The sequence below is a fragment of the Glycine max genome, chromosome 16 (assembly GCF_000004515.6).
Source record: "Glycine max cultivar Williams 82 chromosome 16, Glycine_max_v4.0, whole genome shotgun sequence".
Taxonomy (NCBI): Eukaryota; Viridiplantae; Streptophyta; class Magnoliopsida; order Fabales; family Fabaceae; genus Glycine; species Glycine max.
The window spans coordinates 12,525,447-12,542,839 of NC_038252.2; the positions used below are offsets into that span (position 1 = coordinate 12,525,447).

General features: G+C 36.2%; 2 protein-coding genes, 1 long non-coding RNA gene and 1 other non-coding gene across 5 annotated transcripts; 1 reads left to right on the plus strand and 3 right to left on the minus strand.

Moving 5' to 3' along the window:
- The first annotated feature begins 1,884 nt into the window (after positions 1 to 1,884).
- LOC102665343 (protein MAIN-LIKE 2-like) lies at positions 1,885 to 2,449 on the plus strand. Its single transcript, XM_006599781.1, has 2 exons — positions 1,885 to 1,929; positions 2,009 to 2,449. The coding sequence occupies exons 1-2, from the start codon at positions 1,885 to 1,887 to the stop codon at positions 2,447 to 2,449; spliced, it is 486 nt and encodes a 161-aa protein (XP_006599844.1).
- A 2,463-nt stretch (positions 2,450 to 4,912) lies between these two features.
- Positions 4,913 to 6,979, minus strand: LOC121173667 (uncharacterized). The gene is made up of 2 exons (XR_005888976.1): positions 6,872 to 6,979; positions 4,913 to 5,373 (listed from the first exon to the last, which is right to left on the minus strand). It is a non-coding gene; the product is annotated as an uncharacterized lncRNA (long non-coding RNA).
- Positions 6,980 to 7,142: 163 nt separating this feature from the next.
- LOC102665483 (kinesin-like protein KIN-1) lies at positions 7,143 to 8,786 on the minus strand. Of its 2 annotated transcripts, none has more exons than XR_003264969.2 (5): positions 8,496 to 8,786; positions 8,223 to 8,344; positions 7,907 to 8,029; positions 7,751 to 7,815; positions 7,143 to 7,646 (listed from the first exon to the last, which is right to left on the minus strand). XR_003264969.2 is itself a non-coding variant. In XM_026126053.2 (5 exons), exons 1-5 carry the CDS (start codon positions 8,539 to 8,541, stop codon positions 7,502 to 7,504), a joined length of 462 nt encoding a protein of 153 aa, XP_025981838.1. In that variant the 5' UTR covers positions 8,542 to 8,786; the 3' UTR covers positions 7,143 to 7,501. The 2 variants fall into 2 exon arrangements, 1 of the variants encoding a protein (XP_025981838.1); XM_026126053.2 differs by having other exon boundaries at positions 7,790 to 7,815.
- A 1,301-nt stretch (positions 8,787 to 10,087) lies between these two features.
- On the minus strand, positions 10,088 to 10,194 carry LOC112999825 (small nucleolar RNA R71). Its single transcript, XR_003265043.1, has one exon. It is a non-coding gene; the product is annotated as a small nucleolar RNA R71 (small nucleolar RNA).
- Positions 10,195 to 17,393: the final 7,199 nt, after the last annotated feature.

Below are 17,393 nucleotides of genomic sequence, written 5' to 3' on the forward strand. Positions count from 1 at the left end.
GCTCATATTAACATGGATAATCTAAATAGATTAATTTCAAAAGATCTAGTTATTGGTTTACCAAAATTAAAATTTGAAAAAGATAAATTATGTGATGCATGCCAAAAAGGTAAACAAACAAAAGTATCTTTTAAATCTAAAAATATTGTCTCTACCACTCAACCGTTACAATTATTGCATATGGATTTGTTTGGATCCTCTAGGGTCATGAGTTTTGGTGGTAGTTACTATGTCTTAGTAATTGTTGATGATTATTCTAGATATACTTGGACTCTATTTCTTACTCATAAAAATGATGCATTTCATGCTTTTAGAAAACTTGCCAAAGTCATCGAAAACAAGAAAAATCTCAAAATTATCTCTATTAGAAGTGATGATGGAGGTGAATTTGAAAATAATGATTTTGAAATATTTTGTGATGAACATGGCATAGAACACAACTTTTTTGCACCTAGGACAACCCAACAAAACGGTGTTGTAGAAAGGAAAAATAGATCTTTAGAAGAAATCGCTAGAACCCTTTTAAATGACACACCACTTCCAAAATATTTTTGGGCAGAAGCAGTCAACACTGCATGTTATATTATGAATAGAGCCTTAATAAGACCCATTCTTAAGAAAACCCCATATGAACTATTTAACAATAGAAAACCAAACATTGTTCATTAACATGTTTTTGGATGTAAATGTTTTGTTCTAAACAATGGCAAAGAAAGTCTAGGAAAATTTGATGCTAAGGCAGATGAGGGCATCTTCCTTTAGGATATATAACAAAAGAACCATGACCATTGAGGAATCAATATACATTTCATTTGATGAAACTAATATTACCTCTCTGAGAAATGAATTTCTTGATGATATTGCAGATTCTTTGGAAGATGAGCACAATCAAGAAAGAAATCTAAAAAGGAAGAGAAATGAAGAAAACAAAGGATGATCAAGATTTCAGAACTCAAGAAAATGATGATCTTCCCAAAGAATGGAAAACTTCAAGAAATCTTCCTCTTGACAACATCATCGGAGATATCTCAAAAGGCGTGACAACTAGACACTCTCTCAAAGATTTATGCAATAATATGGCTTTTGTTTCGTTAATAGAACCTAAAAACCTTAAGGAAGCCATTATAGATGATCATTGGATAGTAGCTATGCAAGAGGAATTAAATCAATTTGAAAGAAATGATGTATGGGAATTAGTAGAGAAACCTTCAAACTATCCAATCATAGGAACTAAGTGGGTATTCAGAAACAAATTGGATGAAAATGGTATAGTAATTAGAAATAAAGCTACACTAGTAGAAAATGGTATAGTAATTAGAAATAAAGCTACACTAGTGGGATGATCCCTCGCTTAGCGCGTGTGTCCAGCTCATCCTTCTTCCAGATTTTTCCTCGCGCTCAGCCGCAGGAGTGGTGCGCCCAGCCACAAGACTGGTGCGCTCAGCAGATGGCTCGCTAAGCCGGCAGATTGGCTTAGCGAGAAGCTAAAAATCAGAACTTCACAAACTTGTCTAATTAACCTGAAATTGAAAGGAAATGATTATTAAATACACGAAATGGGAGTACTAAGTACTTATTACCTATATTTAACAAAAAGTAATTACAACACTACAAAATAACCATAAATGGGAGGAGTTAGATACAATTTTTATAGATTTCATACACAAAAGTTAGTTGTATTCATCGACTAACAAAGCCCCACAATGACAAATCCCTATAGCATCTGCATGTAGGCAACGAGAAGCTACAACTGTTGCTAAGGATGTTCAACATGTGGATCATGTAGCTGACGAGGTCCATGAACAGCTTGAAGAAGTAGCTGTTGATGATGTAGTTACTGGTGCCGAGGGTTTTCCATGCGGGCCCCACAACACATCAGTTTAGATGGACTATGTTCATCATGTGGTAGTGACAATTTGGAATGGAGAGGTATTTATATTTTTAAATAAATAATATTTTCATAACTATTTGTTATTATTCTTGAAATGATTTAAATTTTCATTTTCAGGAACGTCCTGAGTTGAAGTTATCCTCCCATGGATGGAAGGTAAAGAATTTTGGCAGGCCTGCTCCAGAGATTGAAGGCTTAGTAGCTGCCATAGGATTAAGTCCTTTGATCGCATGTTCCTTGGACACTGGTGATCGGGGACTTATATCTATTTTTGCAGAGAGGTGGCATAAGAAAACTAGTAGTTTCCATTTTCCTGTAGGAGAGGTGACTATCTCCCTGGATGATGTGGCATCCTTGCTACATCTGTCCATTACAGGCGCCTTCCATAGCTTCAAGGCTCTTCATGTGGACGAAGTTGTCTTTCTTTTAGTTGAATTGCTTGAAGTTAGTTTAGAAGAGCAAGAGTTGAGACAATACAATGCCATGGGGCATATGTTTGGTTATCCTGGTCGTGAGACATTTATCGTTGCATATGTGATGCAGCACAGTAGACTTTAGTAGCTCAAGCATATCTCTTGCATCTGGTTGGTTGCACATGCTTTGCTAACAAGAGTACCACACACATGAATGTGGTATTCTTGGATGTCTTTTGTGACCTTAGCCAGACTAGAAGCTACACATGGGGAGTTGCCGCACTAGTCGATATGTATGAGAATTTGAATGATGCGTTAAAGAGCAGTGTCAGACAACTTGCAAGATATATCACACTTTTACAGGTAATTATAATTTTTTAAAATTTTTTTAAGTTATGTATTTTAAATTGTGTATTGTTTTGAATTTATTTCATTTTTAAAATATGTGCAGTGTTGGATCTACGAGCATTTTTCTTCTAAAGCTTGTTATATTGCCGCTGAAGATTATCATGAGAGGAAACCAAATGCTTGTCGTTTGATGTCTGGGAAGGCATTACCAATATCAACGTATCATAAGTGGTTGGATAGATTGACGTCTGATGTTGTGTGTTAAATTCCTTATGTTGACCACCGTGCAATAAGAGAATTTGAGTTGATCTCTTTATTTTTCAAACATATTAGATGAAGTCCATCAATTGTCATACACCAACCTAAGAGGGTTGTGCTACAGTTTGGGTATGTTTAGACCATTCCTCCACACCCTGCTACTCCATCCCTATGTATAGAAGATATTGATGATAGATGTATTCAGTTTTCTGAATACCTTGCACTGGTGGGTCAAATATGTGTTACGCATAGACAGAATGCAGCATACTACATGGAGTGATCTTACATGATATCTCATCCCTTCATGAGTTCGCACAGCCAGGGGATCCTCCTAGACATCCACCTACGGTGCATGATGACATATTTATTGAACCAAATCCTCCTGAGCAGCTAACCTGGGGATCCTCCAAGACATCCACCTGCAGCGCATGATGACACATTTATTAACTAAATCCTGTTGAGCAGCTGGTGGTGGGAGTGGCTATGGACAAAGCACCTGCAAATGCACCTACTGATGTAGAGCAGCCTCGACATGCAGTGGTAAAATATATTTTCAATTATCACTATTACGCATTTTATCTGAACATGCATTAAGTGTAAACTTTTTTCATTGTTGTCAATGTCCTAGGAGGCTTGTCAAGCAATAGCTAAAAGGTTTGAAAGGTTGCTCAACCTAAGGATAGTCACTGAAGGAATAGAAGCATACACTGCCATCGAAGACTACCTAAGGATCACAAGAGGTGTGACTGCATAATGGAATGTATGTGCTTGATCAAGATGAAGGCGACGTATGGAAGACACATGAAGACTTTTACAATTTTTTAGGTTTTATATCAATTATGTATGCAATATGACTGAACAATGTTTATTATTTAATGGTATTTGATAAGCTTTTTATTTATTTTCATTCAACTATGTGAATTTTATATTAATCACCAATTTACATTATTATGTTAAACCTTTAAAAAGCCTAATTAGTGATGTAACCATATACCCTAGTTAGTCGCATAACACTAAACCACAATTAGTGAAACCTGAGTAGTTACACTACTAGAAAATAGGCCTTTTACATCGGTTCTGAGAGCCTTTCTACATCGATTTTGACACGTGGTTGTAGATAGGAGTCGTTGAAAATGCTAGGCCCTACAACATCGGTTGAAAGACCGTCTTAAAAGGGCATGGTTACGAAGACGGGCATGGTGTCAGACCCGATTTAGAATCATGAGATTTCTACATCGGTTCTGAGGTGCAACCGATGTAGAATGTGAGGTTTCTACATCGGTTCTGAGGTGCAACCGATGTAGAATTGTGAAGTTTCTACATCGTTTATGAGATCCAACCGATGTAGAATGTAGAGTTTCTACATCGTTTTTTATCTACAACCGATGTAGATGTAGAATGCTGATTTTTTTTTGTGCCAAATTTAGCCAATAACAGAGTCATTTTAGCATACATCTTCAAGCTCACACTAATTAACAAAATTCTACCATGCAAAACATCTATTTATCTCGGTAAAACAAGTAGACTTTCATTTTAATATTTACTAAAAAGTGAACTCTATGTTGTAATTGAACAATTCCATAAAACAAGCATGGTAGAATTAGGTAATAACATGTTTATAAGTATCAGTGTATTCTTTAATTGAACAATTCCATAAAACATGCATGGTAAATTTTGATGCACTAGAAATGGTTTTTAAAAGGATAAAAATATCCCAAAACAGACAAGACACTAGTAAGCACAAATAAATTTGTGGAACAAAATAGTTACCAGGTACAAGCCTCCATTGCCAATTAGCATGATTAATAGTGGTTCATATAGTTACTAGCCAACTTGTACATATGTTTGTCATTCTAATTTTGCAGTACATGTTGAATACGAGTCTTTTACCTAGAGAAATATCTTGATCAATTGCTGGAATAGTAATGCCAGAGTATGAATCACCACCAATGTACACATCAGTTGATAAAAAATTTGGATGTTCAATCAATCACTACAAACATTTAAGCATGATTGTGACAATTTAATTGACCAACATATTTAACTACAAGGAAAACTGAAATCATCAGATTGTGAAATAAAAACAATAAATTTTGGAGGAACACCTTCCTAAGAAATTGATGGACTTGGTGAACTAGTATCCAGTCCTCCGTTGAGTAGCAAACTCCGTTATGACATAAGTGAAGCCCGTGGAGACAGCCAAGTATACAAATATAATGCTACTGACCTACTAAAAATAGTTATGGTAAATACTAGTAAATAAGCATAACATAATCAGCGGAAAAAAAAAAACAATAAAAGCTAAAAATACTTAAAGGAATCCCATAAAGTTCAAGAGCCGAAGAAAGTTCAGGAACTTACAACCATCCCAAGTACTATAAAGAACTCTTTTAGAGATTTTAGTTGTCCACGTATTGGTGTTGGAGCTGTCTCTGCAATGTACATTGGAGCAGCATGCATTGCCTAAAATAGATAAAATTAAAATAATTTATCTTGCTTGAGAATTAATGAGTTATAGACAAAATATACAATTGTTACAAAGGAAGATAAAACAGCTTGTAAGCAGGAAGTATGAAAAGGCTTAAACTCCCAATCCCTAAGGTCTTAACTTGATACAGGCACTAATATAAAATCAGAAGTTTTGCCCGCCAACCTTACAGAATTTAAGGATGACTTCTAGCATATAGAGCAATGTGAAAGGGGGGAAAGGGTATAAAAATCATTCTTAGGTACACATCTTAAATATATTCTTATTACTAATGTACACATCTTGAATAAGAATTAGACATAGACTAAATACAAATCAAATAAGAATAATTTTAATTTTTACTAACGTACACATCTTAAATATATTCTTATTTATTAAATAAAAAATTTAAATTAAAATATTACTTTGTAATTAAAATATGTAAACTCAAAGAAATTGAAGATATATAAAGGATAAAAGGACAATCAATTTAAATTAAAATATTACTTTGTAATTAATACCTATGACACAGTCCCTGCAATTTCAAAAATGACCATCAAGTCAGCAAACTGACTCTTATCAAAGTGAAATTGAGCCTTTAAAAAATACTGCACCCTCAAAAAATGTGTTACCAAACACTTGTCAAAGAGAATAACATAATAAGTCTCAAAGGGACATAGATACTCCATGTTACAAAGATTAAAAAATGAGTAAGCATCAATGTACGTATGTTCAAGCAATGATATAAGAAATTGCACAAGTCTTTACCAACATTGAAACTTAAAAATAAAAAAATAAAACAATATATAATATACGTGATATTTAAACTATATTTTGATTAAACTTTAAATTAAGGTCTTTATATTTTTGTAATCATACTTTCTATTAATCTAATTTTAGATTTATGCATTTTTAGTACCTCTGGTACTAATCTATAATATATATCCTATTTTTGCCGAGAAAAAAAAAATTAGATACATAAATAAATATTTATTTACTTTCTATTTCTAAAACTGAATAGGTACATCCATATGTCTAACAAATATACAGGTTACTTTGAGCCTAAACCAGTAAACACACCTTCACCAGGCCCACAACATAACATATATACAGCAACTTTAAGCTCACAACTCTGCTACTCTACTTCAATGAATATCCAGTGTAAAGCACTAATTTTTCTAATTTGTACTACTTTAGTTTGCTGAGACCAATTCCACATACGATAGCAACACAAACAGAAAAACAAAAATAATTATAAATGCTTCAACACTTCATCCATTATTAAGTTAAATCTCACATTGGTGTCACTAGATAACCTGGACCCACTCTTTATTACCGAGCCTAGCTAGAATTTCATTTAACAATAGTGTTAAAAAGAGATTGTTATAATGACCAACTCATTATCAATCCCCTTCACATGATTAATCAATTAACAAATGTCCATCATCTTAAAAATATTAAAAATACAAGAGAAAGATAAAAAAGCAGACTAACCAATCATTTCCTCCATCATCTTTTCTCATTTTTCTGCAGCAAGGGGCTCTAGTGGCTGAATGACTTTCCTAGCTTGATCATTTAAGGGATCAATTTCTAAGATCTTTTCATATTTGCCAATTATTTTTGAAAAAAGTGGCAAGAATGAATGAAGATGGAAGTCTGTAAGAATCAGAAAGCTATTAGTGTGGTAAATACACAGTCGTCCAATTGTACATTAAGACCAAAATAAATGGATAATTACAAGAAGCTCCCTTAGGTGAGTACTCGTTACACTTGACACATTTCTTGTTTGAGAAATTACGCCTCCCATACTTTGTATAATTACCCTCCACCCTATTATAAAATTTAAACTTAATCCTATAATTACTTTGCAGCGTTGAATTTGGTATCTAAGAGAATGGCTAAAAATATAAGCCAATGGAGCAAAATAAAAATAGTTGTCACTAGGATAAGACCTCACCAATTACCTATAATGATATGTACCATGCTTATTTAGGCAAGCTGGTATGTTTACGACTAATAAGATTAGAAACCCCATGCATTGCTGTTATGTGAATTTCAATCAAAAACTTCAAAATTAACAATTCCATGCTTCATACAGTTTTGACACAATTCTCATTAAAAAAATTAAAAATACAACCATTTCATAAAAAGAATAACCGGAATGCATTGAGATAATATGCTACTAACCTCTGTAACGCCAGGTAGAATTATTCCTCGTGATTTAATCTCCTTAATTTGTATATTATCTTTTGATAAATCAAATAGATCCCTATATAAGAAGAGAGAATTATTTTGAAGATTCATCAAAATTAGCTTCTCCAACGAAGTTAAGAAATTTGTCAATCAGAAACCAATGGAATATGCTCTAAGTACCTATATAGGGGCAAACATACTGGTTTTTTCTATGCATACCTTACTTTTTCCATGTAGATTTCAACCTGGACAAATCATAAACAAAATCAGAAAAATAATTTACTCTAACCTGATGATTTTGCCAGTCATGTGTGGTTTTAATTAGTTACTCTGTACCATTGACAATTTAACTGAATATGTCTTTTCTATATCCAAAGAATTTATGGAATCAAAAAGTCCTTCTACAACTCTTGGAAGCAGCCCCTTGTTCTGTTCTTCACATTCAAGTATTCTAGGAACCTGCTTCGGAGAAGTAGTTATTTATGTTGTTGTATATCTATGTTTGCTTCGTAAAAAAAAATAATAAATACTGCAACTATATTGTTAAAAAATTTCAGAGAAACAAGAAGCAGGGAAGGGCATGTTATGTAAACATTGGGGAAAAGTTGGATACTGAAATTGAAAAGAAGAAGAACCTATTTTCGGAACTAACCTGCGTCTGCACCAAATTCTCTTCCCTTAGCCTGCGTCTGCACCAAATTCTCTTCCCTTTCGTTAGGGATTTCTGTTGGAAGACCAAATGCTCCCTCACCATCCCCCAAGACCTCCTCTCCGCTGCCGGGCAACCATTGAAAGGAATCAGTAAATAATAAAATAAACAATAAATAAGAGAAGTAACAACAGAGCATGAAATAAAAGCAAGAATAAATCTGCTATGTTCTTTTGTGAAACTAAAAAAAAAAGGAACGCATAAACAGAAGTGCACCTCGAATAGATGTCGGAAACTTTGTTGAAGGATGTCGAGGGAACATCGATCATGGAGTCTCCTCGTGAGTCGTGACGGTGATGGCTGAGTGGCGATTAGGAAGGGAACGGAGTAAAGTGAGCAAGAGACAAAAAACGTGCAAGGCTTGAGCAAGAGAGTGAGAGAGTAGTGTGAATTAAAATTTAACCCTAAAATCAGATAGTATATGTGATCCAATCTCAGCTCTTCAGACTCTGCAAACACCAGGCTTCTCAAATTCATACCACAACCACCAAATACTAGACGCGGATCCTCTCCTGCAAACACCAGGCTTCTCAAATTCATACCATAATAAATACTCTGTCGTTTAGGTTGTGAGTGTGTGTTGTTTTGTTTTGTGTAGCATTCTGTTTTGCATTTCAGTCGTGTTCCCTGTTTAGCGACTATTTTTAGTGACTGTTTCAGCTTTTTGTTTTACTGTGAACAGTGATTAGCGACTAGGAACTAGCGACTGATTTTGCAATTTAATTAGCGATTTTTGTTTTGATAGTTAGAGTTGTTTTTTTGGCTTATTTTTTGTGTGGTAGTTTCTTTTGATCCATATTTTGTGTGAAAAATACCAGGAGCACATGGTGTGGCAGTATTTGAGAGAGACAAATTTTGGGAACTATTTTCAGCAAAACTTAAAACGGCCATAACTTTTGCTCTGGTTATCAGAATGACTATTATAATATATGCATTTGGGGTAGAAAAAAATTTCCCATGCCATGGCAACTGACCAGGGGTCTGTTTCTATTTTAAACTTTTAAAATCAACCGTTTACTAAGTTTTTTTTAGTATTATTGTCTTATTTTTCTAAACTTTCCTTAGGCAGTTTTCATAGTTAGACTTTGAATTTTTGTTTGAAAATTTTGTGCTATCTTCTCATGATTTTAGGGTGTTCCTCACAAAATTTCAGCTCATTCGGATATCGTTTGACTATAGTTGTAGTTTTACCCCCTTGTTAGGTGCTTGTTTGAGAACACATTATTTGTTGCATATAGTGCATGACTAGGGGCAATCCAGCTGATTTAAAACCCTTTGATACTGAAATAGATAGAACCTTTCATTGATTAGTTAGGCATAGTGTGCATCCAGATCATTCTGTGCATTTTGAGCATTCTGAGTATTCTGTTGCTGGTGATTCTGAACATTCTGATTTTGAGTATTCGACTACTAATTTTCATACTGAGAACATGGCTCAACCTCCACCTCATGAGAGGACTCTTAGGGAGATGGCTGCACCTGGTTTCACTTATGAAAGTTTGTGCATTCAATATCCTGATGAGGGTGTTCCATATGTTCTCATGACTGGACTAATACATTTGTTGCCCAAGTTTCATGGTCTTGCAGGTGAAGATCCTCATAAGAATCTTAAGGAGTTCCATATTGTCTGTTCCACCATGAAGCCCCCTGATGTCCAGGAAGATCATATCTTTCTAAAGGCTTTTCCTCATTCTCTGAAGGGAGTGGCAAAAGATTGGCTGTACTACCTTGCTCCCAGATCCATCTTCAGCTGGGATGACCTTAAGAGGGTGTTCTTGGAGAAATTCTTCCCTGCATCTAGGACCACTACCATTAGAAAAGACATTTCAAGCATCAGGCAACTTAGTGGAGAGAGCTTGTATGAGTACTGGGAAATATTCAAGAAATTGTGTGCAAGTTGTCCTCACCACCAGATTTCTAAGCAACTCCTTCTTTAATATTTCTATGAGGGACTTAGCAACATGGAGAGGAGTATGATTGATGCTGTCAGTGGTGGAGCCCTTGGTGATATGACTCCTAATGAGGCTAGGAATTTGATTGAGAAGATGGCTTCCAACTCCCAACAATTCAGTGCAAGAAATTATGCTATTGTCCATAGAGGAGTCCATGAGGTGGCCACAGATTCATCTTCATTTGATGCAAATAAAAAGCTTGAGGGAAAACTTGATGCCTTGGTCAACCAAGTAACTCAGCTTGCCATGAATCAGAAATCTGCATATGCACCTATTGCAAGAGTTTGTGGTCTATGTTCTTCTGCAGATCACCATACAAATCTTTGTCCTTCTTTGCAGCAATCTGGAGTTAATGAGCAACCTGAAGCTTATGCTGCAAACATTTATAATAGACCCCATCGGCAGCAAAACAAACAACAGTAGAATAATTATGACCTTTCAAGCAACAAATACAATCCAGGTTGGGGAAATCATCCAAATCTGAGATGGGCAAGTCCTCCACAACAACAACAGCCTGTCCCTCCTTTCCAGAATGCTACTAGTCCAAGCAAGCCATATGTTTCTCCTCCAATGCAGCAACAGAAGCAGTAGCAGCAACAACAAAGACAACAAGAAACTAAGGCCCCTCCTCAACCTTCCTTAGAAGATGGCTACTCAGTTGAATCAAGCTCAGTCCCAAGATTCTAACAAATTACCTTCACAAACTATGCAAAATCCAAAAAATGTGAGGGCGATCACCTTGAGGTCTGGCAAGCAAATTGAAGTGCCTCCACCAGTAGCAGCACCTACACCTAAAAAAATGGATGAGATAGTTGCACAAAAGAGAAATCTTCCTGATCATGAGCGAGCTAACAAAAATTATCATGTAGGTGGACCTTCTTCTAGTAGTTCTGACTTGCAGTAGCCTCTTATCCCTCTTCCATTTCCACATAGAGCAATTCCCAACAAAAAATGGAAGAAGTGGAAAAGGAGATCTTGGAGACCTTCAGGAAAGTAGAGGTGAACATACCTCTGCTAGATGCCATCAAGCAGATTCCAAGATATGCCAAGTTTCCAAAGGAGCTATGCACCCACTAAAGGAAGCTCAAAGGCAATGAAAGGATTAGTATGGGCAAAAATGTGTCAGCATTGATAGGTAAATATGTTCCTCACATTCCTGAGAAATGTAAGGACCCAGGTACTTTCTGTATACCTTGCATTATTGGGAACAATAAATTTGAGAATGCCATGCTAGATCTAGGAGCATCAGTTAGTGTCATGCCTCTGTCCATTTTCAATTCTTTATATCTTGGACCTTTGCAATCTACAGATGTGGTGATTCATTTGGCAAATAGAAGTGTTGCTTACCCCGTAGGTTTCATAGAGGATGTGTTGGTTCGGGTTGGTGAACTTATTTTCCCTGTTGATTTTTATGTTCTTAATATGGAAGAGGGATTTTCCCATGGTTCAGTTCCAATTATTTTAGGTAGGCCATTTATGAAAACAGCCCGAACCAAGATAGATGTTTATGCTGGCACATTGTCTATGGAATTTGATGATATTGTTGTTCATTTTAACATTCTTGATGCCATGAAACATCCATCTGAGGATCATTCTGTTTTTCGTGCTGAGACAATTGATCAGATTTTTGACGATTATATGTTTGATTTTGATTATGTTCTTCATGGTAGGAAGCATCCATTCTTGTCTGATCTGTATACTTGTCCTTCCTTATGCATTGAATCTGAATCTGAGTTTGAATTTGATCTAGTATCTGATTTTTATGCTGAGAGTGAATTTGAATTTGAGCCCGGTTTTGATTTTCTGGGTGTTGTACCCTATTATCAAATGTACCCTACTATCACAATTGTCTTTGGGCATTTTCAACAAGCTCCTGGTCGAATGAGTTTTCTTCTCAAATGTTCAAGTGCGAAACGTTGAGGATTCTTTGATGCAATCCTCCCTAGGAAAGGACCAGTTACCAGAGCCATGAGCAAGAGGCTCCAAGAGGATTGTGCTAGAGTTGATAAAGAAGGCCTTAGGGTTCTCATGAACCTTAGGGTAGATTTTTGAGCCCATGGGCCAAGGTTGGGTCCACTCTTCTTTGTAAATAGTAGAATAGGTTGTTTTCTTCTTTTGGGCCTTGTATTTTGGCCATTCTAGTAGTATAGGGTTTTAGCCTTGTATTTCAGGGCATTTTGAGTAGTCTTTGTAGTAGGATTTTTTTTGTATTTTCATGTTTTTTTGTCATGGGGGTGAGCTTAGCTATTATAGGGGTGTGTAGCTAAGCTCTAGCTTCTCAAGGAATCTTCTTAAGGAGGTGAGCTTAGTTTTTAGATGGGTGTGTGTAGCTAAACTCTAGCTTCTCAAGGAAGTTTTCTCAAAGAAGCTTCTCAAGGAAGCTACCTAGTCTATAAATAGAAGCATGTGTAACACTTGTTGTAACTTTGATGAATGAAAGTCTTATGAGATACACTTCAAAGTTCCACTTCTTTCCCTCTTTTATTCCTTCAATTTCGTGCTCCCCCCTTCTCTCTTTCTTTTCCTCCATTAAAGCATCCTCTTCAAGCTTCTTATCCAACACAGTTCTTGGTGGTGAAGCTCCTTCTTCCTTGGCTTATTCCCTAGTGGATGGTGCCTCCCCTCTCCTCTTCTCCTTTGCCTTCCGCTGCATCTCCATGGTGAAAAATCACCATTGAAGGACCTCATTGAAGCTCAAAGATCCAGCCTCCATAGAAGCTCCACAAGCAAGCTTCCATCAAGTGGTAATCGGAGCACAAGAGCTTCAAGTAGGTGCTCCTTAAACCTCCATTAATTTTTTTTTTTGCTTTACCTTCTCTTCCATTGTTGTTTCTTCATTTTTCTCCATTGTATCTCCTCACATGTCTTGTGCTAAATGTTGTTAACATGATTCTTTAGAATTTCCACCGATTGATCTTGCTATAGAAGCTAGATTTCATTTTCTATGGTTCAAATTTCTTGTTCATGTTCTTGAACCATGAGTTGTGTTGAGTTTAGGTTCCTTTGAGTTTTGTCTTGCTATTTTTTGTGGCTGAACCCTAAACCATAAAATTCTTACAAAATAAAGTAGAAGAAAACCTCAAAAATCTAGAGTGACTTGTTCACCTATTGTAGTTTTGTCATAGAAGTCATGTCTAGTCATGAAACTTGTCAAATAAGATTTCTTATGTTGTGCTAAATTTTATTTTCTTGTTTCTTTTTCTAACTCATTTGTTCATGAGTGTATGAAATTCTTTTAGCCTATTATTTGATTTGAGTCAAATCTTTCATGTTAATTAGTCCTTAACATCTTCATGCAAAATTCTTAGAGAGTCTTTGATTGTGAACCTTTTCTTGAACTTTTAGGTTTCCTTATGATTGTGTCTATTGTGAATTTGAGTTTTGGTGATTGAATTGCTGGCTTAAATGTTGATCCTAATTGAATATTGAACTCCTAAAACTGTGGTAAACAATCCTAGTGAGTTCAACATACATAGGAAGGTTGAAAGTAAGCCCAAGGCAATCAATATACCATGCTTAAAAAAAAAAATCGCTGGTGCTGGCAGCTTGGACATACAAACTTGTAAAAATTACTGAGAATTGGTTACTTCGAATTTTGATCTGAAATGTTTACTGAATTTTCTAGACATCTGGAAAAAAGTTAGAAAAAAAGAAAAAGGTGATTTGGATAAAAGGAAAAAATACGAAAAATCACACAAGTTGGCAGAAAAATCAGTATCCAGAGAAAAAAAAGGTGAAAGAGAAGTGTGCTTGTTGTTTTGGCTCAAAATTTATTCTATAATTGGAAATTTCAATTCAAAATTAGTGTGAAGACAAGTGCCAAAGCTAGAGTTTTGTTGAATCTTTTTTTCAGTTTTTTTTTACTCTACTCTAGAGCCATTCTAAGTTTCTCTTTGAGTCCTAGCTTGCTTCTATGTCCTTTTCATTGCTTTAATTGTTGAATAATCCTTGAAAAATTGTCTTGTTAAAACTCCATTGGTTTATCTTTCATTTCATTTTTTTTGGTCTTTGGTTATTGCTTGTCTCTTTGTTTCCTTGTTTGTTGGTTGCCATATAGGGAATTGGAAGGAGGATTGGTGCCATCCCTTGAAGAATTTGAGTCCAGAAGCAAGGGGCCAACCACCTTAAGAGCTATTGGACTAAGAAGCACTCCAAATTGAGTGAATCACCAAAGAGAGAACAACCACCAAAATTGAGGACCGTTTTGTAATTTTGTAATTTGCAATTTACTTACCTTCATTGCTTTCAAGTTTTTGTAACAAAAAGGCCTTTCATTGGAAGTGTGTTGGGAGCCTCCAATAGGTTACCAAACTTCCATTTGTGTGTAATAATTTTAGGCAATTTTTACTTAGGATAGTGAGTGTTTTGTTGGGAACCTTGAATGTGGTCATCCAAACACTCTTAGGATTCACCTAGTTTACATTTCTTACTTACTTTCATAGCTTATTTCTTTTACCTTCCATTGTCAAACCGCCTAGATAGCTTGCATTTTACCAATTAGTTTTTTTTACCTTATCTTTCACACCTCTTTTAGTGTTTATTTTGGCTAGTTTCAACCATAGTTTCTTTTACCTTTTGTTTTCAAACCTCCAACAAGAAAGAACCACAACTTAGAAACCAACATGAGTCATCATTCAACTAGTGTTAATGATGAGGGTACTAGTCATAAGGACCCTCTATCTAGAATCTTAGATGAGTTGAGTTCTCTCAAGTTATGGAAAGAAAAACAAGAGAGGAAAGAAAAAGGAAAAAAAAGAGTGGAAGAAATAAGTCAAGATGAAAGAGAGAAAATAAGAGAGGAAGAAAGAAGAAAAATAATAAAAGAAATGAAAAGAGAAAAACATGCCTCCTATAGTAGTCATGACTCTTGCAAGAGTTTAAGTGAAGAACTTAGCGACTATTATAGAGGGCGCCATAGTTCACATACTAAACATCACTCCCAAAGAAGGGAAAGGGATAGAAAGCCTCAAGAGGTTAACATTAGTCTTCCATAATTCCATGGAAAAGATAATGTTGAGGCCTACTTAGATTGGGAAATGAAGGTTGAACAACTCTTTGCTTGCCATCATATTAGCGAAGAGAGAAAAGTTCCATTGGCTACCCTTAGCTTTCAAGGGTATGCCCTCAATTGGTGGACTTCCCTTGTTAGGGAACGAAGGATTCGTGGGGATCCTCCAGTAGAGTATTGGAATGATCTTAAGAGTGCCCTTAGGAAGAGGCACATTCCTCCCTACTATGAAAGGGAGCTTATGGACAAGCTCTAAAGGCTTAAACAAGGGAGTATGAGTGTTGAAGAATACAGACAACAAATGGAACTACTCTTTTTAATAGCTGGACTTAGGGAGGAGGAAAGGACAAGCATAGCGAGGTTCCTTAGTGGGCTTAATATGGAAGTAAGGGACAAGGTTGAACTCCTTCCATATAGGGACCTAGATGAACTAGTCCAACTTTGTATAAGAGTGGAACAACAACTAAAAAGAAAGCCTTCTTCAAAATCTTATGGCTTTCACTCTTATCCAAGGAAGGACCAAGCCTAAGGAATTTTGGGGGCTACACCTTCAAAACCCAAGGAAGAAAAGGGTAAGACCATAGAGAAATACACCCCTAAGACTAGTTCCCAAGAAAGGACTAGCAACATTAAATGCTTCAAATGTCTTGGGAGAGGTCACATTGCCACTCAATGCCCCACAAAGAAAACCATGATTATGAGGGGTCAAGACATTTATAGTAGTCAAGAGGAAACTACTTCTTGCCCTTCCTCTAGTGGAAGTGAAGATGAAGTAAGGGGTGAAGAGTCTAGTGAGGAAGTTTACCCCCATGAAGAAGGTGACCTCTTAATGGTTAGAAGGCTCCTTGGAGGTCAATCTTGTGATCTATCTCAATCCCAAAGAGAGAACATATTTCATACAAGATGCAAAATTTTAGATAAAACTTGTTCTCTCATTGTGGATAGTGGATCTTGTTGCAATTTTTATAGCACAAGATTAGTTTCCAAGTTGAACCACACTATCATTCCCCACCCAAAACCTTATAAACTTCAATGGCTCAATGAGCAAGGGGAAATGATAGTTAACCAACAAGTGAAGGTACCTTTCTCCATTGGGACATATAAGGATTAAGTTAATTGTGATATAGTTCCCATGGAGGCAGGACATATTCTTTTAGGAAGGCCGTGGCAATTTGATAGGAAGATCATTTACAATGGCCTAACTAATGAGATTACCCTCACCCATCTTGGCACTAAATTTGTGTTGCATCGTCAAACACCTTTACAGGTGGCCAGAGATCAACTAACTATGAAAGATAAGAGGGATGAGGAAGAAAAACTAGAAAAACAAAAGAAAAAGAAGGATAGTAAGGCCTTGTCTTCAAAGGCCAAGGGGAAGGAAAAAGAGGAAAAGGATTCCTCCAAGAAGATTGTTAAGAAGGAAAATCATTTTGCAACAAAAGGTGATATTAAAAGAGCACTCCTTCTTAAACAATCTTTCTACCTTCTCCTATCAAGGGAAACATCCCTTAGCACTGCCATAATTCCTACATTTGAGACCTTACCCCCAAAGGTCCAAGAACTCTTACATGAATTTGGTGATATATTTCCCAAAGAGATACCCCCTGGGCTACCTCCTTTAAGGGGAATTGAACACAAAATAGATTTAGTCCTAGGAGCAAGCCTTCCTAATAGGCCAGCCTATAGGACTAATCCTCAGGAGACTAAGGAGATAGAGTCTCAGGTAAAAGAATTGTTGAAGAAGGGCTGGGTCCAAGAGAGCTTAAGCCCATGTGTTGTGCCAGTGTTGTTGGTGCCCAAAAAGGATGGTACGTGGAGAATGTGTACAGATTGCAGGGCCATCAACAACATCACTGTAAAGTATAGGCACCCCATTCCTAGACTTGATGATTTGCTTGATGAGTTGCGTGGTGCCAATATCTTTTCAAAAATTGATCTTAAAAGTGGGTATCACCAAATCAGGATGAAAAAGGGTGATGAGTGGAAAACCGCTTTCAAGACCAAGTTTGGTTTGTATGAATGGCTAGTGATGCCTTTTGGGCTCACAAATGCACCAAGCACCTTTATGAGGCTTATGCATCATGTCTTAAGGGATTTCATAGGTAGATTTGTAGTTGTTTATTTTGATGATATTTTAGTGTACAGTAGGTGCCT

Coding starts and splice junctions, on each gene's coding strand:
- LOC102665343 (XM_006599781.1), top strand. CDS start 1,885: ATGGACTATGTTCATCATGTGGTAGTGACAATTTGGAATGGAGAG. Junction 1,930..2,008: donor TGACAATTTGGAATGGAGAG/GTATTTATATTT, acceptor TTTCATTTTCAG/GAACGTCCTGAGTTGAAGTT.
- LOC102665483 (XM_026126053.2), bottom strand. CDS start 8,541: ATGTTCCCTCGACATCCTTCAACAAAGTTTCCGACATCTATTCGAG. Junction 7,816..7,906: donor ATTCAGTTAAATTGTCAATG/GTACAGAGTAAC, acceptor TGATTTGTCCAG/GTTGAAATCTACATGGAAAA. Junction 7,647..7,789: donor ATCTACATGGAAAAAGTAAG/GTATGCATAGAA, acceptor CTTCTTATATAG/GGATCTATTTGATTTATCAA.